The 26,557-nt window shown below is 48.2% G+C and overlaps 2 protein-coding genes across 2 annotated transcripts in view; one reads left to right on the top strand and one right to left on the bottom strand.

Moving 5' to 3' along the window:
* SLX4IP (SLX4 interacting protein) overlaps window positions 1–2,597 on the bottom strand; it is a 53,514-nt gene extending 50,917 nt beyond the window's left edge. The window contains exons 1-2 of the mRNA XM_056856791.1: window positions 2,232–2,597; window positions 18–80 (exon numbers count right to left, since the gene is read on the bottom strand). Of these exons, the coding sequence (XP_056712769.1) occupies window positions 18–80; window positions 2,232–2,597 (429 nt within the window). The remainder of the gene's footprint in view (window positions 1–17; window positions 81–2,231) is intronic.
* Window positions 2,598–24,757: 22,160 nt separating this feature from the next.
* LOC130483981 (uncharacterized) lies at window positions 24,758–24,987 on the top strand. Its single transcript, XM_056856896.1, has one exon. It carries the CDS (start codon window positions 24,776–24,778, stop codon window positions 24,965–24,967), a length of 192 nt encoding a protein of 63 aa, XP_056712874.1. The 5' UTR covers window positions 24,758–24,775; the 3' UTR covers window positions 24,968–24,987.
* Window positions 24,988–26,557: the final 1,570 nt, after the last annotated feature.

The raw sequence follows: 26,557 nt of genomic DNA, 5'->3' as shown, positions 1-26,557 counted from the left end.
GGAGGGGGGGAACTTACCGCCGCCACCGCGGACGCCTCCGGCGCGCCTTCCCCCGGGCCAGGAGCGGCCTGGGCAGCCTCCTGCGTGCCGGGGGGGGGCGCCACCGCCAGCTGATTGCCGCCTCTCCCGTTAAGTAGGGGGTTCAGGGGCTCTTCCCCCTCCCCCCCTAGGGTGGCGCTGGGGTCGGGGTGGGTCTGGAGGGCCTGGGAGGCCTGGTTGGAGGGCGACCCGGGGTTGTATAAGCCGACCCTCGGCTTATACATGGGTGCCTAATTTTTCCCCATTTTGGGGGTGAAATTAGGCACCTCGGCTTATACGGGTCGGCTTATACACGAGTATATATGGTAATTCACTCCATTTCCAATTTGGTTTTTCAAAGTGTTTTGTCACTTTCATCATGTCTACCAAGTATTAGGTTTAAAAGACAGTCGGTCGGGAAGGTTAAATATACAGCGCACACGGTAAAGGAAGTCCAGCCCAGTCCGCGTTTGTATGATGAAAGCAACTAAGTCAGCGTTTGAAATCTCACCCAAAGAGCCTGCTTTTTGCACATGTTTTTGTGCAAGTTTGGTATGCGTTTCAGAACGTCAACTTGCTCACGGGACATATTTTATGGCACGTTTCTTGAGGAAAGCCACTGCTGAGGCACAGAAACAATCTCACACAAGAATAACTGACAGAGAAAACTATCGTAGAATTGGATTCAAGGTTCTGTGTTATTTTGCTTTCCTCCTTCCTCTCAAAAATGAAACTCAAACGGTCAGTGGGAAGAACAATTAAAACTCTGTACCAACTGTGGTTAAGAGTTGCTTGATTTTCAAAAGACGGTTCTGTGCCCGGGGGGAAAACAAGATTACGGACAGAGCCGAAAATGATGATTAGGTCAGTTATGTGAAAACCAGTTATCCCAGTAACCCTGACACACCCACCCACTGACCCTTGCCTATGAGGCTGGCTCTCTGGTCCCTTGTTTCCTCCCCAGCCCTTGTCTCTTCAACAATGGACCTCCACTGCTAAACCTCTGTTACCTCCTGGGTCCTCCCACGCAGGTTTCCTAGACTTCCTGCCCACCCAGCAAGATGGAGGCAAGGATAAACAGGGGGGTGAAAATGTATTCAGTTGAGTATACATGGACTTCAATAAACACACACACACACACCCCAGCGGCACGGATGTTTGCAAAAGGCAAGATTCCTAATATTGTCGAAGGCTTTCACGGTCAGAATTCATTGGTTCTTGTGGGTTATCCAGGCTGTGTGAACGTGGTCTTGGTATTTTCTTTCCTGACGTTTCGCCCGCAGCTGTGGCCGGCATCTTCAGAGGAGTAACACTGAAGGACAGGGTCTCTCAGTGTCAAGTGTGTAGGAAGAGTAATATATAGTCAGAAAGGGGTGGGTTTGAGCTTGCATGACAATGATTCAGCTCAAACCCAACCCCTTTCTGACTATATATTACTCTTCCTACACACTTGACACTGAGAGACACTGTCCTTCAGTGTTACTCCTCTGAAGATGCCTGCCACAGCTGTGGGCGAGACGTCAGGAAAGAAAATACCAAGACCACGGTCACACAGCCCGGATAACCTACAAGAACCAGCAAGATTCCTAGTTCAGAATAGACTAAGGAGATACTTGCACCTAATTATCTTCTTATAAATTCACCTGTAGTGCACATGGGATGATGTTCTGAAGTGATTCCACGTACATACCTCAGGGATTCTCAACCTTGTTGAGTTTGTGGGCACTTCTGGAATTTTGAAAAAGTGGGCGCCACCACAAAATGGCTGCCAAGGGATGCAAGACTGACCACAAAATGGATTTCATGGGAGACGGGCAGTTACAAAACACTGGGTGGTTTCTGGCCAAGCATCCTCCTGTGGTCAGAGCAGTTACCATGTTTCCCCGAAAATAAGACACTGTCTTATATTTATTTTTCCTCAACAAGACACACTATGCCTTATTTTCGGGGGATGTCTTATTTTTTATTACCATAAGTACGGTTTGTGTCCCGAGTCCGCGACCTGGGGTGGACCCTCAGGACTGCGCCTCGCCCCCACCGCCACACCGGGGGACCCTCCGGGAGAACCCCAATGCCTGGGGAGGCAACCCCACTTACCAGGCCAGGGGGAAGAAGAGGCGAGGGCGGCCGAGCCCGCCGGATGCAGAGCCGGAGGGGGAAACGGGGGGAGGCCGAGCGCCAACCTTGCACCTCGGGGAGGCAACCCCACTTACCAGGCCAGGGGGAAGAGGAGGCGAGGGGGGCCGAGCCCGCCGGCAGCGCGGGTGGATGCAGAGCTGGAGGGAGAAACAGGGGGAGGCCAAGCGCCGACCTTGCACCTCGGGGGGAAGTGAGCCGGCCCGAGGCAGACGGCACGGGTCCTGGGGGTGGAGGGACAACCCGGGGGACCCGACAGAGGCCAAAGCTCGGCCCCGCGTTCCAGCGGGGGAGCGGGAGTCCACCGCGAGTGGCGGCAGATCGTGGGGGGAGCCGTCGGTGGGAGAGGGGAGTGGGGAGAAGACAGGGAACGGGAGTGATCGCCCCCTGGGAGGTCGGGGCCCGAGCGCGGGAACAGGGGAAGACTGAGCCCAACGGCCCATGGAGGGTGGGTCTCAGGGGAGTTTAGTCTCTCTCTAGCCACGCCTATTACTATGTCTTATTTTCGGGGTATGGCTTATATTGTGCAAATGCTTGGAAATCCTGCTACGGCTTATTTTATGGGTATGTCTTATTTTCGGGGAAACACAGTATTTAAAAATGGTTGCTACTTATGGATACAAGGGCGATGCCTCCAGAGCTCTTCTGAAGCACTTCTATTTATTTATTTATTTATTTAACTATTATATTTTGGGCCCACTCTCGGCCAAGGTCGGGCTCAGAGCAGCTAACAGTCATTGGAAAGATCCAACATTGTAACATAAAATTCAGTACAATTCAATACAGTTAAAATCAATAAAAAATTAGCAATAAAACCAATAAGACCCATTAGAACCAGTTGGCTTGCATTAGTAGCATACTGGAGTCACAGTGAGTCTGGTGGAAAGGCAGTGGGGACCCCACCAAAGAATCAACAAGATGGAACAAAAAACCAAACTACTGGTGGACAGAGGTAGTGGTGAGCTGCTTCACTAGGGTTGCCAACCTCCAGGTGGTGGCTGGAGATCTCCCACTATTACAGCTGGTCTCCAGCCGATGGAGATCAGTTCCCTTGGAGAAAATGGCCGCTTGGGCAATTGGACGCTATGGCATCGAAGACCCTCCCCTCTCCAAACCCCGCCCTCCTCAGTCTCTGCCCCGGGTTTGGGGGGGAGATGCAAGTGGGTTTGTTTGTTTGTTTATTGGGGGGGTTCATCCCGCCCTCAATCCCTGGTTAAATGTAATCAAACCAGATTGAAGCTTAAACACCATTAAAAGCCCGAAGGAACAGCATTTTCAAGGGGAGGGGCTGTGGCCGAGCGGCAGAGATTCCGTTTGGCCATGCAAAAGGTCCCAGGTTCAAACATTAGCATCCCCAGTTAAAAGAATCGGGTGACGTGGAAGTCCTCTTCCCGAGACCCTGGAGAGCCACTGCCAGTGATCAGATAAAATCAATCTTGATGGACTCGGGATCTGATAAGGCAGCTTCGTGTGTTCATGTGTACAAGTATGAAAAACAGAATTTTGCCTGGTCTTTTAACATCAGTAAAGGTGGCATTAGGCCAACATGCCTAGGTTGAGTTCCAGCATTTGGGTGCCAACACCGAAAAGCCCTTCTCTCCAATATCTATCTACATCACCTCCAAGAGCGAGGGGTACATAGAGAAGAGCCTCACTTGGTGCTTTAAACTAATAGGCTCCTGAGAGAAAACCTTTTTAGTTGTTTCGTGCTGCTTATTTTGCAAGTTTATAAATCTTGCAGCGACAGTAGTAGGAACTATATTGTATGTCTTTTGGGTAACTTAAAAAAAACACAACAGAATAATTTCTATATCCCACTTGGCAACGCTCTCCAGGTTTAATTATGGCTAGCAATTTGTCCTAAGAAATTCCATCAAAATCCTTTTCATATTAAAGTGTCAGGTTGCAGCCAGAGACACAATTTCCTATTTCACAACCAAGACAAATGTAATATAATCTTCAAATGATTCAATACACAGAAGAATGAAGAATGGTGTATTTTAGCTGCCCCCAAACTCTGAACGGCTTTGCTGTAAGGAGGTATCCATGTGAACCAGAATAACGTTCCAGTCGCTATAGTAATAGAAACAGGAGTTCCCCACGCTCGTTCCAGAGATCTTCCGAGGGCTAAGAATGTCAGTTCCTTTGGATACCTGCTTTAAAAAATGCAAACCAATTACTTGCTCCAGTGAAGGCACTTCCAAATGGACAGAGTTTTAGACCATGGCTTGTGGAATGACTAATAAAAGAAGTTTGCATTTTATCGTGATGACTACCTGCTACCAGCTGGCTTGGTCTGAAGAAAATCCACACTGGGGAGAAAGAGAAGCTCTTTGCAGATGTTAAGTTTGACGGCGCGTACGGAACGGACGCACTACATGCAACTCCCTCAAAACGCATGACTGCCATTTCTCCTGAAAGGGGCAACACACGGATTTTCAGCCTCAGATCACCCGTGCCAGACACAGATTAAGCACTCCAGCCTTAGAGCCGGAAACATCATGGCTGAAAAGGGCCAAAGAAGCAATAAACCCTAAGGATGTAGAATATTCTGCAGGTGCCATTAATATGTTTTCAGTTTCTCTTTGATTAAAATATTTACAAAGATAGAATAACTTTCCATATATAAATGCCACCCTTCATTTTCGCGGTGACGTAACCAACGTTTTCTAGGTCCGCTGCTCTTGGATAGAGTACGTCTACTATATCATCAATACTTGTCGTGCCAACAGAAATTGTTCCTCCTTTGGATCCACAGGAGACTTTTCAAGGGGTTCATCAAGAACCAAGGAGACAGTAGAAGAAGAGTTGGTTCTTATACCCCACTTTTCACTACCTTTAAGGAGACTCAAGCTGGCTTACAACCACCTTCCCTTCCTCTCCCCACTACAGACACCTTGTGAGGTAGGTAGGGCTGGGAGACCAGAGAGAACTGTGACTAGCCCAAGGTCACCTGGCAGGCCTCATGTGGAGGAGTGGGGAATCAAGCCCGGATCACCAGATTAGAGTCCGCTGCTCATGAGGAGGAGTGGGGAACTGAATCTGGTTCACCAGTTTAGAGTCTGCTGCTCATGTGAAGGAGTGGGGAATCGAACCCAATTCTCCAGATTAGACTCCGCAGCTCTTAACCACTACACCATGCTGTATTTCACCAGCACCATTCAGAATGGAAGCATTGCACAGCTAACGATCCCATGGCACTGATGTATTTCTTCACCCTTAAGACAAAATTTCAGTTCCTCAAATTATTTTTAACTAACCGGGATTTATAATGGTACTCAAACATAACAAAGTGGCTTGCATGACTATCGTTGCATATTTTAGATCAAGTGCATGATCCTTTCGGCTAGACAATCCACTGGGAGGAACAAAAAATCTGTGGGCATCAGCTGATCATTAGTCAGCATCGCAAAAAGGGCATCTCCAGAATCCTCACCATGACAGAAGCAAAGGGGGAGGGGGGGAGAAATGCTGAAATGCAATGACTAGTCTGAGAATACTTTTTGCTGCGTCACGGTATGGTATAAACAACTACCGCGTATGCGCATGTGATGCTGAGAAAAAATCCAGGGTTGGTAGAGAAGTGAAACTGAACCCACATCCTCACGACACGACCACATAACGAAGTTGCAAGTTTCAATTTCTCCCTTGGGTTTCGACTGGCGGGCGTCGTCTTGAGAAATTAACCCGGAATGTCACCTGTGGTGTGAGGGGATGCACGTACCCAAGGCGTGTGCCTGTGTGAAAACAGCAAGTTTTCCAGTTTGGCCCACAGTTACACTAAGGTTGCCTGAACGAAAGGAAGACCATCTCCATTTCCCTGCCTCTTGAACGGCTGGCTTAGGTTTTACACCTGGTTGTGCACCCAAGGTTTTACACCTGGTTGTGCACCCAATTTAATTATACCCTGAGAGCCAGCGTGGTTTAGTGGTTAAGAGCGGGTGGTTTGGAGCGGTGAACTCTGATCTGGAGAACCGGGTTTGATTCCCCACTCCTCCACATGAGTGGTGGAGGCTCATCTGGTGAACTGGATTGGTTTCCCCACTCCTACATGTGAAGCCAGCTGGGTGACCCTGGGCTAGTCATAGTTCTCTTAGAGCTCTCTCAGCCCCACCTACCTCACAGGGTGTCTGTTGTGGGGGAGGGGAAGGAAAGGCGATTGTAAGCCGGTTTGATTCTTCCTCAAGCGGTAGAGAAAGTCGGCATATAAAAACCAACTCTTCTTCTTCTACCCCAAACGGGGATCCAAAGTATCTTACAACATCATTCTCTCCAGCTCCATTTTATCCTGACAGCAACAAACCCTGTGGTGTAGGTTAGGCTGAGAGCATGTCAATGGCCCAAGGTCACCCAGCGAGCTCCCACGGCAGAGTGGGGATTCAAACCTGGGTCCCTTAGATCCCAGTCAGACCATCCAACCTCTAGGTAATACCGGCTCTCATTCTGGGCCGCATAAGCACAAGGGATTGTCTGGCAGATGCAAGTTTTGGAAGAAGCACGGAGACCGTGGAAATGGCGAAATCACAGAGAGTTTTATTGAGAAGCATAATTAGAACACTCCAGAAGGCCCGATAACATCAGCCCACACGATAATAACTAGAAGGCTTTTCCCAGACATAAACATCTGAAGCTTTTTATCACTTCCTTGTGTGTTGTTGTTACTGTGCATTACAGGTCTGTAGTCGTACTTTTAACTGAATTTACGACTGAGTTCAGAGGTGGCGAGATGGAACGACCATGCGCTTGGTTGGAGAGGCCTTAGATAGGACCACCTGGTTGGCCACTGGGTGAACAGATGGTTGGACTTGATGGGCCTGGGTCTGATCCAGAAAGGCCTTTTTTATGTTCTTATGTGGTGATGGCTTCCAACTTGGAAGGCTTGAAGAGGGGAGCGGACGTGTTCATGCAGGAGAGGGCTATCCACGGCTACTAGTCAAAATGGATACTAGTCATGATGCATCCCTATTCTCTCCAGTATCAGAGGAGCATGCCTATTCTATGAGGTGCTGTGGAACACAGGCAGGACAATGCTGCTGCAGCCGTCTTGTTTGGGGGCTTCCTAGAGACACCTGGTTGGCCACTGTGTGAACAGACTGCTGGACTTGATGGGCCTTGGTCTGATCCAGCAGGGCCTCTCTTATGTTCTTATGTGAGGATGGCTTCCAACTTGGAAGGCTTTAAGAGGGGAGTGGTCATGTTCACTTGGTTGGCCACTATATGAACAGACTGCTGGACTTGATGGGCCTTGGCCTGACCCAGCAGGTCTTTTCTTAGGTTCTTATGACCAAGCAGCAAAGAGCGCCTGACTATACATCTCATGAATCATATCGAAAGCAGCCACCCATAAGCTGGGCTCCGACTTCCATTTGCCCAAGTCTGGTTTCCAGAGAGAAAAACACAACCATGCTCTCCTATTAGCACCACCAGCCTCGGTCAAGCATGGGGGAATGGCTGGCTACCAGGGCTGAGAGGGGCAGCAGCAAGAGCCATTTGTCTACCCCGAGACGGTTCATAAAAAGGCCCAGCGGTTGATATCCCTGCCCCCAGGCCATTCAGTAGGGATGTCAGCAGCCTTCAGGTGGGACCCAGCGATCCCCTGGAATTACAGCTCATCTTCAGACTACAGAGATCCGTTCTCTTGGAGAAAATAGATGCTTTGGAGGGTAGACCCTTTGACATTGTACCTCACTGAGGTCCCTGTCCTCCCCAGGCTCCACCCCCCAATCTCCAGGAGTTTCCCAACCTCGATCTGGCAACCCTACCCCCACCCCATGCCTCGCCAGGGGACAGCTGGCCAGCCTTCCAGTCAGAGGCTCTTTGAAGAGGCAGTTTGCCTTTTAATTCCCCCAACACAGAAAAGGGTGAGCAGAGGGACCAAGACTGATTCTTAGGGAAGGAACTGGACCCATTTCCCCTAGGGTTGCCAACTCTTGGCTGGGAAATTCCTGGAGATTTGGGGGTGGAGCCTAGAAAGGGCAGGGTTTGGGGACAGGAGGGAGCTCAGCAGGGTATATAACAACATGGAGTCCACTCTGCGAAGCTACCATATTTTCTGGGGGAACTGATCTCAGTTTCAGGAGTTCGCCAGGCCCCACCTGGAGATTGGCAATCCTGTCCCTGACCACCCGTTGCAGATCTGAGACAAGTGACAGGCATAGTACTGTATTGGGAAGGGCAGCTGTTGCTATTTTTCATTAGTAAAGACTCTGGATTGCTTTTCTTCTCTCTCAGCCTCCCCCCTCGACAATGCATGCCACATACAGGAGATCCTTAATGATGCCCAACGGATGCCTTAAAATAAATTTTCTTCACCAAATGTAAAACTGAATTAACAATTAGTTTGCTGCGTATAAGCCAAACAGGCTTCCCCATGATATGACTGAGATTTCAGCCCAATCGACACACCGATAATTCAAAGACTGATTTTACAATATCCTTAACTGCAACCAGTTTTCAGATCAACAAGCAGTCAACTCATGCTGAGATATATGAAGGCCTAGAAAAAGACCTGCAGAAATTCAGGTGGGAAATGGTTATTTTTCCTAGGACTCCCCCCCCCCCCCAATTTTCCAAGGGGCGGAAATGGGAAATTTGGAGGAAGCACTGACAAAACTCCTGTGACATTTTTTGGAATGTGCAAAATACTTCTTAAGAAAAAGTTTCACTTACTCAAAACATACAGCTTGAACAATTCTGACTTTGGGGAGGGTACTCAAAAACTCCTTTGAAATATGTTTTTTCTCCCTTTGAAATGAACCTAAACTAGCATAGCATGCAGCAATGTGTAGCTTTCTCACTTTAGTAACCAGTTAATTTGCAGTTTGGCTTGTAGAAAAACAAACAGTGAAATTCTAAGCAGAGTTTCACCCCTCTAGGCCAACTGACTTCAATGGACGTAGAAGGGTATAACTTTGGTTAGAATTGCACTGCTATTCATAAATATGCCATTAATGCATTATATGCTAACTACATTATAAATGATGCATTTTATGTGATTAAAGCAGGAAAAAATAGACTAAGGTTTGAAAAGAAAAAAGTATTACATATATTTCAATTTCCCCCCAAAGTTTATTACAACACTTATATCCCACTTTTCCTCATAGTTCAAGGTGGTTTACAATAGTAGTCCCCAGCTAAAAGCAAAAATAAAATAGCAAACCCCAATTTCCCCTCCCATATTTTCCTCAAAAAAGATTAGAAATTATCACACATACACACAAATTATCATGCACACACCCTTCAGAATTTCACATCTTTATACATGCTTCCAATCACTGAAAGAGTATTTTTGGAAGCAATGCTATCAAGGAGGCGTACGAGAAAAAAAATACAATTAAAAACCCCAGGTCTACATCCAGAGATGAGTTCAGCCTTGTGTTCAAGAGGAGTCAAACGCCCGCTACCGACGGCTCTTGTAGCACAGAACTCTGCACACATCTAGACCGGTCATCTGGCCAAAGGCGTACAAGTTCAACGACACGAATCCAAAACGGAGAAGCACGTGGTGTCTGGCAAGGGAACAATTTCTCAGGGGAACCAGGAGGGAAGTCAGGGAATGAGCAGATAATCCCAGTTTTATTAGACTCTACTTTAAAGCCTTCCAGAGACTGCCCTCGGGAAGTGTGAAGAACCCAAGCTCGTTTTGTGGGAGAGCATTTAATATTTCATATTTTAATCACAGCTATCATTTTCATCAGAGATCGCGAGGGCACATTCATTTGTTAAGCAAGACTTTGTTTGTTTACTGAAGCGGGGGGGCGGGGGCGGGGAGAGAAACCTTCCCTCCACGCAGAAAGCCCCACAAAGCCAAAATTTGAAGAACGGGATTGAACGAAGGAAACGGGGCTGGCAGAGCTATGAGCGAAGTTGCTGAAATACATGGGTGCTAAGGTTGCCAGCCTCCAGGTGGGACCAGGTGGGTCATTTTCCTGGAATTACAGCTGATCTCCAGACAACACTTATTGGTTCCCCTGCAGAAAATGGTTGCTTTGGAGGGTGAACTCTATGGCATTGTAACCCACTGAGGTCTCCTCTATGGCATTGTACCCCACTGAGGTCTCTCCCCTGACTCCACCTTCCCCAGGCTCCACCCCCTGATCTCCAGGCATTTCCCAACCCAAAGATGGAGACCCTATTGGGTGCGCAGAGCCCTCTGAGAAAGTCAGCAAAGCATTCTGGGTCTTTGTCTTGATTATGTGTGCCGTTTCCGACCATCGTAGGTCACCTCGCTCTCCCCCTGCGTTTCCATGCATTTTGCCCGTGTTTTCAGGGACTTGTTTTATCTCGAATTTGAAAACAAGGGCGAAACACGGGAAAACGCAGGGGGAGAGGGAGATGACCCCCTTTTTGAAAAAGTTTTTATTGTTTTTATTACAGACATGGGAAAAGAGAAACAGGGAAAGGGACCCTTTAAAAAAAAAATCCACCACAACAGTTTTCAGAAATGGAACTGAACTACTAACAACACGGCAGCCCCTTTTGAATTTACGTTCAATTCTTCTTCTTCTTTTCAAAACAATAGGGCTCACAAGCAACTAGGGGGAATTGTAATACTGGATGACAAGGCCAGTCTACTCACAGGTAAATGTTAACCAACACACTAAGGCATCCTATTCGAGCAGCACCTGAAAGTCATACATTTAGAATGTAACATGGCCAAGTAAAACTATCCTTACTTAAGGGGATGTTAATTTCAACCAAAGCGCTAACCATTGCAGTTCAAATTTAAACCAACGACTCCCTCTACAGAAAATAGTTTGATATTACACAGCAGGAAAAAAAATTCCAGATCCTATGGGAACCCTCTAATAAGATACACATGTTCCAGAGAAGCAAAGCTATTAAGACAGTAGGTGTTCTTCAATTCCTAAATTGCATTTGAAACTACCGAGACATAAACAGATGAGCGGATGAATTTTCCAGTGTCTTACTAACAGCACAGTGAAAACGGTTTTGGATAATTTATCACCGGGTAGATAAAAGCAATGGTGCACGGAAAGCAAAAAAATAAAAAATCTATATTTCAGTTTGATACCGACCACATTTTCCATACAAACTGGCACCGATTTATCATTTAAAACCTTTTACAATGAATAGTTTTATATTTTCTCCCTTTCCTGCCATTTTTCTGGCAACAGTAAAGGTTTCAAAGAGAAACATCTTCAGTAAACAGTTTTGAAAGTGAAATATAGCCACTTCAAAAGGCAGAAGCGGCGAGTAAGCATTTCTTCAGAGAGAGAAAAAATAAATGGTGTAGATTCGTGCTTAGAAAACATTACCTTCCTCCACTGCTGAGAAAAGAAAAGGCTTAACAGTTTTGAATATTACGACTCAGTGACACGTTAGTAAAACCATCAACGATGTCTACATTAATTCGTGTGGGGTATTTGTAGATATCTAACAATCAGACAATTCTGCAAAAAGGGGAGGATTTTCCATTTTCTCAACAGCTGAAATAAAAATATCTATATCTCAAAAGACGAGTCTCTCTCGTTCTGTGGAAACCATGCTGAGTGCACACTTTGCTTGTACAGTAGGAACGAGGCCCTTAGAGGAAGCTGCTGTTTCGCTAAATGACCCTGATGTCACCAGCACAACTCATTGCCAAAACAAATGGCCAAGTAGACTGTGAATGTCTGAATTGTACCAGAAGTCCACACAAGATTGCTGATTGGTGACCGTAACAATTTCAGGGCCCCCAATACAGAGCAGAAACTCTTACCCCACTTATTTATTTTGGCAGTTGTGTGACCGTTGCGGAAATCGGGACTGAAATTATCAAGCTAACGACCCTTATTATGACTGTTCCACTCATCGCTTGAGTTGGGTACGTTGTTTACCAGCCGGTGCTCTGCGGAGCACAACGTGGTTTGGACGTCTGTAACAAAATCAGCCAGGCTCTGCTGGGGATCCAAAATGGCAACAGCGGCCTCCCTCTTCGAGTGTTCCTCGGGAGAAGTTTAATGCAGCAGCTCATGAATAATGTTGACAGAAGCTCACTGGAGCAACCTCCTGACCGTAGAGAACCATGAATGTTCATCCTAACAGCATTACGCATGCGATACACCATTTAGTCACCGGTGATCCCAAAGCCCTATTATCTGTTACAGCTTAAAATGGTATTTTGTACATTTACAGCTCATTCCTAAGGCCAAAAGTCTTTAGGAGGCGGGCAAGGGCCCATGCCAGCGTAAGGGGCCACGTGGGACGACACCTGGGCTGCTTGTGCCGCCCAGAGGTCCAGAAACAGGACAAAAAAACCACTTAACAGAATAAGGTTACTGCTTTCGCTGTGAACCATACAAGTAACCTTTCTGTGAACAAGTAATAGCATTCCTTCGTGTCCAAGATCCCTCTCCTCAGGGTCAACAGTGAAAAATGGCTGCATTATGAAGTCACAGTGCACGGTATTTGCCGCGCCATCCTCAGTCACTACCACATTGTCGTGTGCCAATTCCAGCCAGCATGAAAGAAAGGAGCTAGCAGAGGAAGGGGTCAGACCACTCCCAGGCTCCCAGAACCCAAACGCTGGCAAAATTCTACTGCAGCAGCGCCCTCTGCACCAGGGGTCCCCAACCTTTTTGAGCCTGTGGGCACCTTTGGAATTCTGAAGCAGGGTGGTGGGCACAGCCACAGAATGGTTGCCACCGCTTACCTTCAGTCGCACAGTGAAGACCCTTGTGCTGTGGTGGCAGCTGCTGCCAAAGAAATGTTAGAAGAAGGAAGGAAGGAAGGAAGGAAGGAAGGAAGGAAGGAAGGAAGGAAGGAAGGAAGGAAGGAAGGAAGGAAGGTTAGTTTTTATACCCCGATTTTCCTTTAAGGAGTCTCAAACCAGCTTACAATCACTTTCCCTTCCCCTCCCCACAACAGACACCCTGTGAGGTAGGTGGGGCCGAGAGAGTTCTAAGAGAACTGTGACTGCCCCAAGGTCACCCAGCTGGCTTCACGTGGAAGAGTGGGGAAACCAACCCAGTTCACCAGATTAGCCTCCATAGCTCACGTGGAGTGGGGAATCAAACCCGGTTCTCCCGTAGAGTCCTCCACTCTTAACCACTACGCCACGGTGGCTCTCAGAAGCCCCGCTGGGCAAAAGCCCCAGCTGGCCCCACCCACTTTCTAAAAACACTTTGCAGGCACCAGGAAAGGAGTCAGTGGGCACCACGGCTTCCATGAAGACCACGTTGGGGGCCCCTCCTCTACCCCAACCACCACGATGCTCCCAGGCACCAGGGACAGTAGGGGACAGTAGACACCATGTTTTAAAGCCTACCTTTTCCTGATGTAGAAAGCCACCTAATCTGCCTGTTTAGTAGCATCTGTTACTTGACCGTCATGAAAGCAGCATGAACGCAACTGAGAGAAAATCTTATTATGACTGCTGGCGACAAGAAGGGAGCGATGCTGGGTGCCAAATGCATCAAGGACCCTAACTTTGACTTCTGAAGTATACACACATCCCTTTGACAGGTGATGATGGCCCTTGCCGCCTCCTCAAAAACCGCCAAGGAGAAAGTTAATTACCAAGCAGCCATTAGGACAGTAGCAGAGACCAGCCGCCCATGTTTTTCCCGAATGCACAACTACCCCCACGACAACATCACATCCTAGCTGACACAAGATTTGTCGAGCTAATGTGGAAAGATCGCACAGAGAACAGACCCTTTAATTAAAAGAACAAATTAGGACTACCACTATGCACTGCTTTTTTATATGTATATTACATGAACACGACGCACATTAATCTGTTTTACCAACATCAAGTTGTCTATTTGAAATGCCTTTTATTCTTTCATCAACCACTATTTTGCTACCCATTCCATACAAGAATGGATGTCTGCCTGGAAGAAAGCAGCAATTTGCCACTGAATAGGTATACATTAAGGATGCTTTCACACATGCTGAATAATGCACTTTCAATCCACTTTAACCATCGTTTGCAAACGGATTTTGCCGTTTCACACAGTAAAATCTAGGCGCAAAGCGCATTGAAAGTGGATTGAAAGTGCATTATCCGGCATGTGTGAAAGCACCCTATTAGATATCTACACTGTACATTTTGAAGAAGAAGAGTTGGTTTTTATATGCCGACTTTCTCTACCACTTAAGGAAGAACCAAACCGGCTTATAATCACCTTCCCTTTCCCTCTCCACAACAGACACCCTGTGAGGTAGGCTGGGCTGAGAGAGTGTGACTAGCCCAGGGTCACCCAGCTGGCTTCACGTGGAGGAGTGGGGAAACCAACCCGGTTCACCAGATTAGCGTCTGCCGCTCATGTGAAGGAGTGGGGAATCAAACCCGGTTGTCCAGATCAGAGTCCACTGCTCCAAACCACCGCTCTTAACCACGACACCATGCTGATTCCCCCACTTTGGCAGAAGTTCACAAAGTTCACAATCACCAGCTGCTCTGAAGGGGAGCTTACCTTGATAACCAGTTTGTGACAGGCCATAGCAATCTCTTCTGTTTCAGATGGAACCTGTGAAGGATGTGAAAGAAGAGTTATTGGTACGGCGGTACTAGTGGCAGAAAGCTCTGAAGTCCCCATGGGACATCGGCCTAGGCATCATTTGGTTTCGCATCATTTAGGTCAAACAGGATTCCAGTGGGGAGCCTTAAAGACTAGCGAAATTAATTCCAACGTAAGTTTTCATGAGTCACAGCTCATTTCAGTGAAGACCAATGTATCTGATGAGGCAACCTCTGACTCATGAAAAGTGTATTTATTTAACCTCAGAGTGGTAAGGGGCCACCAGGGTCATCTATTCTGACCCCCTGGCAATGCAGGAACTACATCTATAATATCCCTGACAAGAAGGCATCCAATCGATATTTAAAAACCTCCAACGACAAAGAGTCCACCTCCTCCGGAGTCAAAAACACCTCACCATGAACTCATGAAGTTGCCTTCTACTGAATCAGATCCTTGGTCCAACAAAGTCAGTATTGTCTACTCAGACCGGCAGCGGCTCTCCAGGGTCTCAGGCAGAGGAAGTCTTTCACATCACCTACTTGCCTGGTCCCTTTAACTGGAGATGCCACTGGGGATTCAACCTGGGACCTTCTGCATGCCAGGCAGATGCTCTACCACTGAGCCACGGCCCCTCTCCATAGGCTGGAAGGAAAATTGAAATTTTGCATAACGGAGTGAGAGGACAGGGGTAGGATCCATCCCACCGAGAGATATTTTAGGCCACCAATGAGATCACAAGTAGCTGGTTCCCATTACTTTAGCTCCAACAAATCCTCCGACTCCAAAGAAATGTCCAATTATCACAGCACACTCAAATAAATAAATCCGCAAACAGCAGCCACTAATATAAATCTATACCGCGGCAGAGTGAAAACAAAGACAGTCACTTGGAGAACGGTATAGCTGGGATGATTATGGGCCTGTTCCCTGGCAGTTTTATAACGGCTTGGCTAGCACGGCTTCTAAAAGGACAGTGAGATATTTAAGATGCCCACGAGAGCTAATTAAGAGTGCGCCGAGACATACAAAACTTTAGCGGTGAACCAACTGGAAGCCTGCTTGGTGCATTCTGGTCAGACGTATGATTCTCTGCTTCCTCGCTCCTACACACACTGAAACTGAGCTTAGAGGGAATTTATTCTTCCTGTTTGCAGGAGGAAGCATATACGCAACCACTGACTGGCCAGGAACGGTCACGTTACTAACCCACTCTTCACTTCCCTCACCAAAGCAATTTTTCAGCATTTTAAAAATTGCTTTTAAGTGCTCTGAATAATTTTAACCAATTAAATGAAATCAAAAAGGGACGACGAAATGCCGCGTAGGACAGGGAGAAGAGACCACAGAATCCTCCTTCTGTTTGCTAGCCTGTAGGTCTGTCGAGTGGGTTGTGAAGGCAGGGAAGAACAGCCTGAACCGTGGGAAGAAAAAAAAACACCCAAAAAACAAAACAGCAGATCTCAATTGGTACATATGTCTGTATGAACCCTAACATATGAAAAAGGAAAGCAGCCTGCATGTTTCTTTTGTCCTCCAACCGGGCAGACTGTTGGAAGTGAGACCATTTAAATACTCTGTACTTCACATTACGCTACAGAATGTATTTAGCCTCCCTTTGGGCTCTGTAAACCCGGCCCCAAAACGTGCTTCAGGCTCGGTGGGGTGGGGTGAGGGGGAACTAGGCCATTCACGAGACAGACCAAAATGCTTTCTGCATTCCTCGAGCCATGGGAAAAAATGGAGCAGATTCTTTTATTACTTATCTTTGCACTTCAACACTTAACAGTCTGACAGAAGAGCTAATGCTGCGTAATTAAAAGCAAATGTTTTCTGAATTCAAAACAATTCAGGCCGGGATAAAAGCCTATTGAGTAAAACAGGGAAGTCAAGAGCAAAGGGGGGGGGGAGTTCTTCAGCAGCAGGAGAGGGAAGGGGGTGGTCTCCGGTGGAACAAGCTATTCAGACAGATGGCTGAGGAGAATTTGGGCTGAAAGCAAGCAGGGCAGAGAACCCAACAAGAGTTTCACAAAACAGAACTAGCAGCGGGCGACCCTCCCTCCCTGGCCGGGCTCAGATAAACCCAGCCATTTGCTGCTAAATCAGCAAATTGCTTGGATTATCCCAAGCTCGATTTCAAATGCTTGGAGCACAATTGCACTCCTGACCCTGTCCTTTGCAACCATTCTGACGGATTAAGAAACACATGAAGCTGCCTCATCCTGAAAGAGACCCTTGGTCCAACAAGGGCAGTATTGTCTACTCAGACTGGCAGCGGCTCTCAGGGGTCTCAGGGAGAGAAAGGTCTTTCACATCACCTACCGCCTGGTCCTTTCAACTGGAGATGCCGGGGATTGAACCTGGGACCTTCTGCGTGCCAAGCAGAGGCTCTTCCACTGAGCTATGGTCCCTCTCCAGGATTATATGGCAACTGTGTTCTATGGCATTGTGTTGAGCGGCAGCAAGCAACCCTGGCTCAAATTAAGCTCTGAGAATGGAATTAAGCAAAGGAATGGGCCAGGAAGGGGGGAGAGAGGGTTTCATATACGCTTTGTAGATCCTGTAGCAGTCTGATGCCCACCAGTAGACAGGATGGGTGAATTTCACGCTTTTCTAGGAAGCAGGGAGGTGAGGAATCTTGTGCAAGGACTCATCAAAGAAGTCCTTTCCCCTTGCTGGGTTTCTTTGATCCTAATATGCCAAGCTGTCAAGTCCTTTGCTAGCATTTTTAAGATGAAATCTGGCCTGAGTGCATTGTATTTTTGTACACCAACCAACCAACCAAGAAAACCTCAACCAACATGTGCTGTTCCCCACCCCAGGCCAACCAACGTTTCTAGGGGGGCAGACCGATCCAGCTCTTCTGTTCCTGCTTACATCTCACATACCCGAGAAAACCAGCTTTACGAGAAAACACAATTATGAGAAAAGCCGCTGGACTTCGGATGCGTCTCGCTTCTGAGCCGTCGCTATAATGCAACGGCGACATCTAGTGTTCAACAGCACTGCTGCGGCAGAAAGACTCACCGGCCGGCTAGCAGGCGGAGAGCACAGAACTGGAGTTTTAGCTTCTGTCTGAGGTCTGTTCTCTGGAGATTTCCTTCAGAGTTGCTTCCTTTCAGGGGTGCTGTGACGGACAGGGTAGGTTCCGCCTCTCCATAAGAGCCACCAATGAGACAAACTATCTATTGTATATAGTTATACAAAGGCTGTTACCGCACTTGTATGCCCAGCAATGTATTAAGAGTTTGAAAACGTTATAAAAAATACTGTTCACACTTTCTATGCATTCCCAGTGATGTATTAAGAGTTTGAAAACGTTATAAAAAATACTGTTCACACTTTCTATGCATTCCCAGTGATGTATTAAGAGTTTGAAAACGTTATAAAAAATACTGTTCACACTTTGTTTGGCCTCTTTAGCTGTGAAGACGTCTTCCAACCATTTATAAGCCGTGGTATCCAAAAAACCTTTTAAAGCGATGTTTTTTACAACATTTTCAAACTCTTAGTACATTGCTGGGAATACAAAGTGGGGTAACCCCCAAAGTTTCTTCCCTTCCTGTTGCCTTTTTACCTGCCAAGTTTAAACCTGAAACCTCCCTGGCAGTCTGACGTGACTATTTCCCCATAAAAGTGAAATAAAACAGTTTATGTGTTGTGAATTCACATCAGCCTCTCATGTAGAAGGCAGCTTCATGTGCCAAAGAGCTATTTATTTAATTTATTTATTTACTTCATTTATACTCCTCCTTGCTCCCCAACGGGGCCCCAAAGCAGCTTACATTATACCCCTCTCCTCCATTTTATTCTCAAATCGACCCTGTGAGGTAGGTGAGGTTGAGGGCCCATGACTTGCTCAAGGTCACCCATTCAGCTTCCATAGCTCAGTGGGGATTCGAACCTGGGTCTTGCAAATACTGGTCCAACACTCTTAACCACTACACTACACTGGCTCTCAGTGGTTCTACTGGCTTTGGCAAATCATAATTCTAATTTTTAAAGGGAGGGAAAGCCAGCACAGTGCAGCATAGTTAGAGGGTTGGATGAGGATCTGGGAGATCCAGGTTCGAAACCCCACGCTGTCATGGCAGATTGCCAAGTGACTCTGGGCCAGTCATCCTCACTTACCTCCCAAAGTTGTTGCGAAGACAAAATGGAGGAGAGGAGAATGACATCAGCTGCTTTGGGTTCCCCAAGTCAATCACATAAATAAATAAATAAATAACACAAAGTTAAGGTAGGGTCACTGGGAGTGAGGTAGTTGTAAATTTCCTGCATTGTGCAGGGGGTTGGACTAGATGACCCTGAAGGTCCCATCCTACTCCATGATTCTATGTACCAGGAGACTGTTCAATCACAGAAGCACAGAGTTGGAAGAGACCACCAGGGTCATCTAGTCCAACCCCCTGCACAATGCAGGAAATTCACAACTACCTCCCCCCCACACACCTCCAGTGACCCCTACTCCATGGCCAAGATGCCCTCCCTCTCATCATCTGCTTAGGGTCATAGAATCAGCATTGTAAACAGATGGCCATCTAGCCTTTGATTAAAACCCCCTGGGGAAGGAGCACTTACCACCTCCCGAGGAAGCCTGTTCCACTGAGGAACCGCTCTAACAGTTAGACGGAAACTCTTTTAATTTTAACCCATTGGTTCTGGTCCGACCTTCTGAGGCAACAGAAAACAACTCGGCACCCTCCTCTACATGACATCCCTTCAAGTACTTGAAGATGGTTATCATATACACTGATGGGATCTGCGATGGCAGCAACAGACCAAGAAAGGGATCATGGGGTGGTAGCGGGTCACTCAATGAAGATGTCTACCCAGTGTGTGGCTGCTGAGAAAAAGGTAAATTCCATGCTGGCCATAATTATGTGAGGAATAGAGAATAAAACTGCTGATATCATACTGCCCTTGTACAAATCTATGGAATACTGTGTACAGTTCTGGTCACCACACCTAAAAAAGGATATTACAGAGCTTGAAAAGGTGCAGAAAAGAGCAACCAAAATGATTAGGGGACTAGAGCAACTGCCCTGTGGGGAGCGGTTAAGAGGCTTAGGGTTGTTTAGCTTGGAAAGAAGGCGGCTGAGGGGAGACATGATAGAGGTCTATAAAATTATGCATGGTACGGAGAGACTGGACAGGGAGAAGCTTTTCTCCCTCTCTCATAATACTAGAACGTGGGGTCATCTGCTGAAGCTGGAGAGTGAGAGATTCAAAACTGATAAAAGGAAATATTTCTTCACACAAAGCATTGTTCAATTGTGGAACTCCCTGCCCCAGGATGTGGTGATGGCTGCCATGTGGTGATTCTCCCCATGATCAGAGGAGCAGGCCCATTATCTTAGGTGCTGTGGAACACAGGCAGGATAAATGCTGCGGTAGCTGTCTTGTTTGTGGGCTTCCTAGAGACACCTGGTTGGCCACTCTGAGCAGACTGCTGGACTTGATGGGCCTGGGTCTGATCCAGCAGGGCTTTTTCTCATGTTCTTATATCCCCTCTCAATCTTCTCCTCTTCAGGCTAAACATACCCAGCTCCTCCAACCTTTCCTCAAAGCACTTGGTCTCCAGACCCCTCGCCATCTTTGTTGCCCGCCTCTGGACGTGTCCCAGCTTGTCTACAGCTTTCCCACAATGTTGAGCTGCAACGGTGAGCAGCCCCACCAGCCTCATTAGGCGGAACCATTCTGTGTAGGGCAGCACTGCTGCTGTCAACCGCCTTGTGTATTCAAAACAGCTGCAGCAACAACGCTTCCCTGCTCGGATTAGAACTCAAAACAGCTTCGCTGGGTCTGTAGGGTCCAAGTGGTGGCTGGCGATCTCCCACTATTACAACTGATCTCCAGGTAATTCATATTACCTGGAGCTCATACCCTACCAGAAAATATTTTTGTTAGTCTTTAAGGTGCTACTGGACTCTTGCCCTTTTCTACTACTGATCTCCAGGTGTCAGAGATAAGAACATAAGATCAGCTCCCCTGGAGAAAAGGCCCCCTTTGGAAGGTGGACCCTGCGGCACATATACCATCAAAGTCCCTCCCCAAATCCTGCCACCTTCAGGCTCCGCTCCCAAAATGTCCAGGTATTTCTCAACCCGGAGCTGTAGCAACAACCTTTCCCTGCAACTAGGATTAGAGCTCAAAACAGGCTTGCTGGATTGGCGCAGTCGCCAACCTCCAGGGGGTGGCTGGAGATCCCCCCTATTACAACGGATCCCCAGGCGACAGAGATCAGTCTCCCCCCCCCCGGAGGAAATGGCCCCTTTGGAAGGGGGGGCTCTATGACATCATGCCCCATCAGACCCTCCCCTCCCCAAACCCCGCCCTCCTCGGGCTCCACCTCCAAAGTGTCTTTAGGAGTCTGTCTCCCAGCCTGGAGCCGGCAAACCCCTCCCCCATGGGGGCTTCCCTCCCCCCTCCCAAATCTGGAGCAGGATCCAAACCGTGATTGATGGGGGGAGGGGGGCAATGCCATGCCATGTGCCCGGTGCCCTAGGGCACCGGGCACATGGCATGGCATTGCCCCCTCCCCCCATCAATAGCTTCCCACGTGACTACTGCCCTCCCCCCCACTCACCGGGTCACGCAGGCGCACCACCGGGCCCTGGAGTTGCGCGCGCAGAGGGCCCCCCTGCCCCCCCTTTCCGGCTCCGTGCGGAGCCCCCTCCCCTCGGCCAGACTCCCCGGGGAACCAGCGGAGGGAGGTGGTGGGGTGGGCTAGATGCCCTTGGACAAAAGACCCCCCCCCCGGGGCGAGGGACCCGGCGCCCCACTCAAAGATGTCTCTCAGGACGCCTCTTCCCCCCTTCCCGCCGCCGCCTCCTCCTTTAACCAATAGGAGTGTGCCTTCCTGGGCCACGTGACCCGAGGGAGCCAACCGCTCTTCGGCCTTGTGAGGCGAAGCAACGGCTGCCCCAGTTGAGTTCTCGCAACGGAAGGCAGGGAGGCCACGCCCCCCCGCGCCCCGCCCCCCCGCGCCCCGCCCCCCGGTCCGGCAGAAGCCCCGAAGCCGTGGAGGGAGGAGATGAGCGCGGCCACCCACGGCCCTGGACACGCGCCTTCGTATTGGGAAGGATCTCCCTCCTGTGGCCCCTAGAGCGGGAAGGGGCCACACCAGGGTCATCTAGTCCAACCCTCTTAATAGGTAGGGCTGCCAACCTCCAGGCACTAGCTGGAGATCTCCCGCTACGACCACTGGTCTCCAGCCGATAGAGGTCAGTCCCCTGGAGAAAAATGGCCGCTCTGGCCATTGGACTCGGTGGCACTGGAGTCCCTCCCCAAGCCCCGCCCTCCTCAGGCTCCGCCCCAAAACCGTCCCTGCCTGCCCGTTTTCTCCACGCATAGATTTATAGACCTCTGTCCTGTCAGAGCGCACGGGGGTGGAAGAGCGTTGCCAACCTCCCGTTGGGGGCCTGGAAATCCGGATCCGCCCCCCCCCCCGGGACCTTTTACTCTCGGGTTTAGCAGCAGAAGCCGCAGCATACCCAGCATGCCTCGGGCCACTTTGGACGGGCTCTGGGACCGCCAGGTCGGCCGCGATGCATGCTGGGGCCTGTAGTCCCCGTGCCTGGTCTCGTTTCCGGTGTCTCCGGAAAGGTCGGAGGAAGATCGGGGGGGGGGGGCTTTCGCGCGCCGGGCGGAGAGGTACTCCCAGTGGGGGGGGGGAGAGGCAGAGGGGGAGGGGGCAGGTGGGTCCTCTTCATCCTTCCTTCCTTCCTTCCAGCCCGGTGCAGGAGGGGAGGGGGTCAAATGGGTCTAATCCTGCATCACCGCCAGGGGGAACGTTCTGCCCACTTGTTGTCGGGCCCTTGTGGTTTGTGGTGTGCAGGGGGGGGTTGGACTAGATGACCCTGGTGGCCCCGTCCAGCTCTAGGGTTTCATGAGTGTGTTGGTTTGTGACTGGGAGGCTGCCTGTTTTCTTACTTCACAGTGTGTAGCCGTGTTAGTCTGTCTGCAGTAGTAGAAAAGAGCAAGAGTCCAGTAGCACCTTAAAGACTAACAAAAATATTTTCTGGTGGGGTATGAGCTTTCGTGAGCCACAGCTTGTTAGTCTTTAAGGTGCTACTGGACTCTTGCCCTTTTCTACTACTGCAGTAGCACCTTAAAGACTTAACAAAAATATTTTCTGGTAGGGTATGAGCTTTCGTGAGCCACAGCTTGTTAGTCTTTAAGGTGCTACTGGACTCTTGCCCTTTTCTACTACTGCAGTAGCACCTTAAAGACTTAACAAAAATATTTTCTGGTAGGGTATGAGCTTTCGTGAACCACAGCTCACTAGAGCTGTGGCTCACAAAAGCTCATACCCTGCCGGAAAATATTTTTGTTAGTCTTTAAGGTGCTACTGGACTCTTGCTATTTTCTTACTTTTGCGCAATGTTGTGCAGTGGTGCTTCCGGAGGTGACCATCCCGCAAGTGGCCGCTGGAGGGGCGGGCTGTTAGATGCCGGGGCTTCTCCATGCAGATTCCCTTCCATGTGCAGCACAGGTGCATCAAGAAAGAATCCTAGAGTTGGAAGGGGCCATACAGGCCATCTGGTCCAACCCCCTGCTCAGTGCAGGATGAGGAAGAGGATTGTAGGGTCACCTGGCTTTGAAATCCAGGGTTCTTCTTCTGTGTCCTTTTTGTGCGTTTGACAGTATGAGCCCTGCTTCCTGCCCAACCTAGCAGCTAGCCCCAACCCAAATGTGATTTCTTAATAAGAACGAGGCCCTGGCAGAATTATTAGATTAGCCAATATCACTGCTTTGTGTGTTGAACCTTTGAAACCTGAAAATGTTTGTAAGGTTTTGTGGGGTGTACAGATCTGATAGTGAGCACAAAAGAGCACAGCTGTGCAGATCATGTGTTATCACAGAGAGAGATGTTTATAGTCACAGACTGCGCAATCCCATGCAGTTACACCCTGCTAAGACCATCAGCTTTGGTCTCCCCTTGACACATCTAGTTTTATCTGCATGTGTGTAACTGTGGCCGGGAACACTACTTGTGCAGTTCTAGGTGCCTATAATGAAGATGACTATATTCCACACATTGGGTTTCTCTTTTTGATTTTCCAGTGATGGGGTTTTCTAGGAGAACTGGTATTAAGAGGTGTGTAGATATTTTAATGAATAACAATGGCATTTTGCATGGTTACTGACTCAATGAAAAAAAGGCCTAGGACTGAACTGGGCGTTACTGTAAGTGATTGTTCTGGGGAGGGGCCGTGGCTCAGTGGTAGGGCATCTGCTTTGCATGCAGGAGGTCCCAACTCCCGGGTTCAATCCCAGATTTCTCCATTTCAAAGGATCAGGCAGTAGGCAATGTGAAAGACCATGACCTGAGACCATGGAGAGTTGCCACCAGTCAGAGTAGACGGTGCTGACCTTGATAGGCCATTGGTCTGACTCAGTACAAGGCAGTTTCTAGTATTCATAGAATCATAGAGTTGGAAGGGACCACCAGGGACATTTAGTCCAACCCCCTGCACAATGCAGGAAATTCCAAACTACTCCCCCCCCCCCGCATACACATCCAGTGACCCCATACTCCATGCCCAATTCCTGTGTTCCTGTGTTCTTGTTGTGCCATCAGCTAATAGCAATTCCTGGTCTGGCATTTGGAGTCGTATCTACCTAGTAGAAACCAAAAGGTCCTGGGATTCCTTTGCAGTTTATAAACAAATTGAACACAATCTGTTGATAGATCACGATGGGTAGCTGCATTAGTCTGTCTGTAGCAGTAAAAAAGATCAAGAGTCCAGTAGCATCTTAAAGACTAACAAAATTTCTGGTGGAGTATGAGTTTTCTTGAGTCACAGTTCACGTCTACTGGACTCTTGCTCTTTTCTACTACAATCTGTTGAATCCTTTATAACATTTTTTCTAACTTTGGCAAAAAGTCATTAGCTGAGGCTGATGTAGATTATTCAGCTGTGAGAAGCAGAATTCTGCATTCTTCATCATCTGTCAAGTCAGGAATGTCCTTGGATGGGACTTGCTTCTTGAGAGCTTGTGGGTGGGATCAGGCTGTACAAATGTGGACATCCTAGGTAGGCTGAATTCTGCTATTATGGAAAGGGTGTGTGTTCTTCAATGGTACCTAGCAGAACATATTTAAAATTTTCCACTGTCTTTACATATAGGTTGGTTGCCAGCAAATTATGGGCCTTAAAACCATTTGGAGGAATTACAGAGTTCTGATTGTTATGGGAACTGGCCTTGCGCTGGTACATTGGGGTTGGTATAACATCAAGTCCAATCCTATTTTTCAACCCAAGAGAGATGAGTTTGTCCCAGAGCCTGCGATTGTGAGGTACGTGCTGGAACAAGAGAAGCAAGCAAAGGGGAAATAGCTGTACGCTGCAGTGGAGTAACGAAAAGGTAAGTTCCTTTGGCAACAAGAACCAGGGGCCGTTGGCTAGAATCTTGATGTACGACTCACTTGAGAGTTTGCCTCTCCCCCCCCCCACTCCTTTAAAGGTGATCCCCTTTCACCTTGTGCCATCATGCATGTGACAAAACTGGATTTGGGTACTGATGCACATCCGTAACAGACGCTGTGAGTGGCAGCCAGAGTCGGCTTTATGAGAGCTGTCAGTGCTTCAAGCGTTCATTGTACCCATTAAAGCGAGGCTCGTATCTTTCCTTCCTCGCAATAACATTTTTCTTAAGCTGCCCATCTCTAAATATCAGTCATGATTTAATCATTATTAATGATGGTTTTTAAAAATCTCATTTGTGAGACTCTAAAGAAAAGGTGAGTTATAAAAAAAATCTTAAATTAAAAATGAAATTCTGCCAGAAAAGTATGGTCAGTTTCCACCTGCTTCAGAATGCTAGGGAGCCACCGCCAGAGGGACAGATGTTCCCACGCCTACGTGCATCCACACAGGGCTCAAGAAAAGCCGTCCCCACTGTGGAAATATCAGCATTTGGGATGGAAGTGCAGACTCCAAAATACACAGCGTGTTGAAATGAAGGTGTTTTTGTGGGCAGAAATCGTCTGATATTTTTCTGAGTTTAAAAGATCATTGGCTTGGATCCTGTGATCATCTCCTAGACATGTTTTGCTCTGGCTGAAAAGCAGCTCTTTCCAACACTGACATTTTCATTTGTGGAAGGGCTCGCTTGATGGTCATTCTTCTTAGAATCATAAGAGTTGGAAGGGACCACCAGGGTCATCTAGTCCAACCCCCTGCACAATGCAGGAAATTCACAACTACCACACCCCCAGTGACCCCTGCTCCATGCCCAGAAGAAGGCCAAGGTGCCCTCCCTCTCATGAACTGCCTAAGGTCATAGAATCAGCATTGCTGATTGATGGCCATCTAGCCTCTGCTTAAAAACCTCCAGGGAAGGAAAGCTTACCACCTCCCGAGGAAGCCTGTTCCACCAAGGAATCGCTCTAACTTAGAAAATTCTTCCTAATGTCAAGACGGAAACTCTTTTGATTTAATTTCAACCCATTGGTTCTGGTCCGACCCTCTGGGGCAACAAAAAACAACTCAGCACCATCCTCTATATGACAGCCCCTCAAGTATTAGAACATGGTTATCATATCCCCTCTCAGTCTTCTCCTCTTCAGGCTAAACATACCCAGCTCCTTCAACCTTTCCTCATAGGACTTGGTCTCCAGACCCCTCACCATCTTTGTTGCCCTCCTCTGGACACGTTCCAGCTTGTCTACACCTTTCTTAAATTGTGGTGCCCAAAACTGAACACAATACTCCAGGTGAGGCCTAACCAAAGCAGAGTAAAGTGATACCATCACTTCACATGATCTAAACACGATACTTCTGTTGATGCAGCCCAAGATTGCAAACGGAAGTACAAGCCACAGAGGAAGCTCATCATGCTGAAGCCATAGGAAAGCTTGTGTGGAACGCAGTTATAGGATCCAGTCCCTAGCAGTTTGAGTTTTGCATTATACCTTCTGTATGTGT

This window comes from Euleptes europaea, chromosome 10 (assembly GCF_029931775.1).
Source record: "Euleptes europaea isolate rEulEur1 chromosome 10, rEulEur1.hap1, whole genome shotgun sequence".
Lineage (NCBI taxonomy): Eukaryota > Metazoa > Chordata > Lepidosauria > Squamata > Sphaerodactylidae > Euleptes > Euleptes europaea.
The sequence above is the reverse complement of the archived record's forward strand: the minus strand, read 5'-3'. Positions and strand labels throughout refer to the sequence as shown.

Excerpts from the sequence above, each read along its gene's own strand:
- LOC130483981 (XM_056856896.1), top strand. The coding sequence starts at position 24,776 with ATGGGCCTTAAAACCATTTGGAGGAATTACAGAGTTCTGATTGTTATG.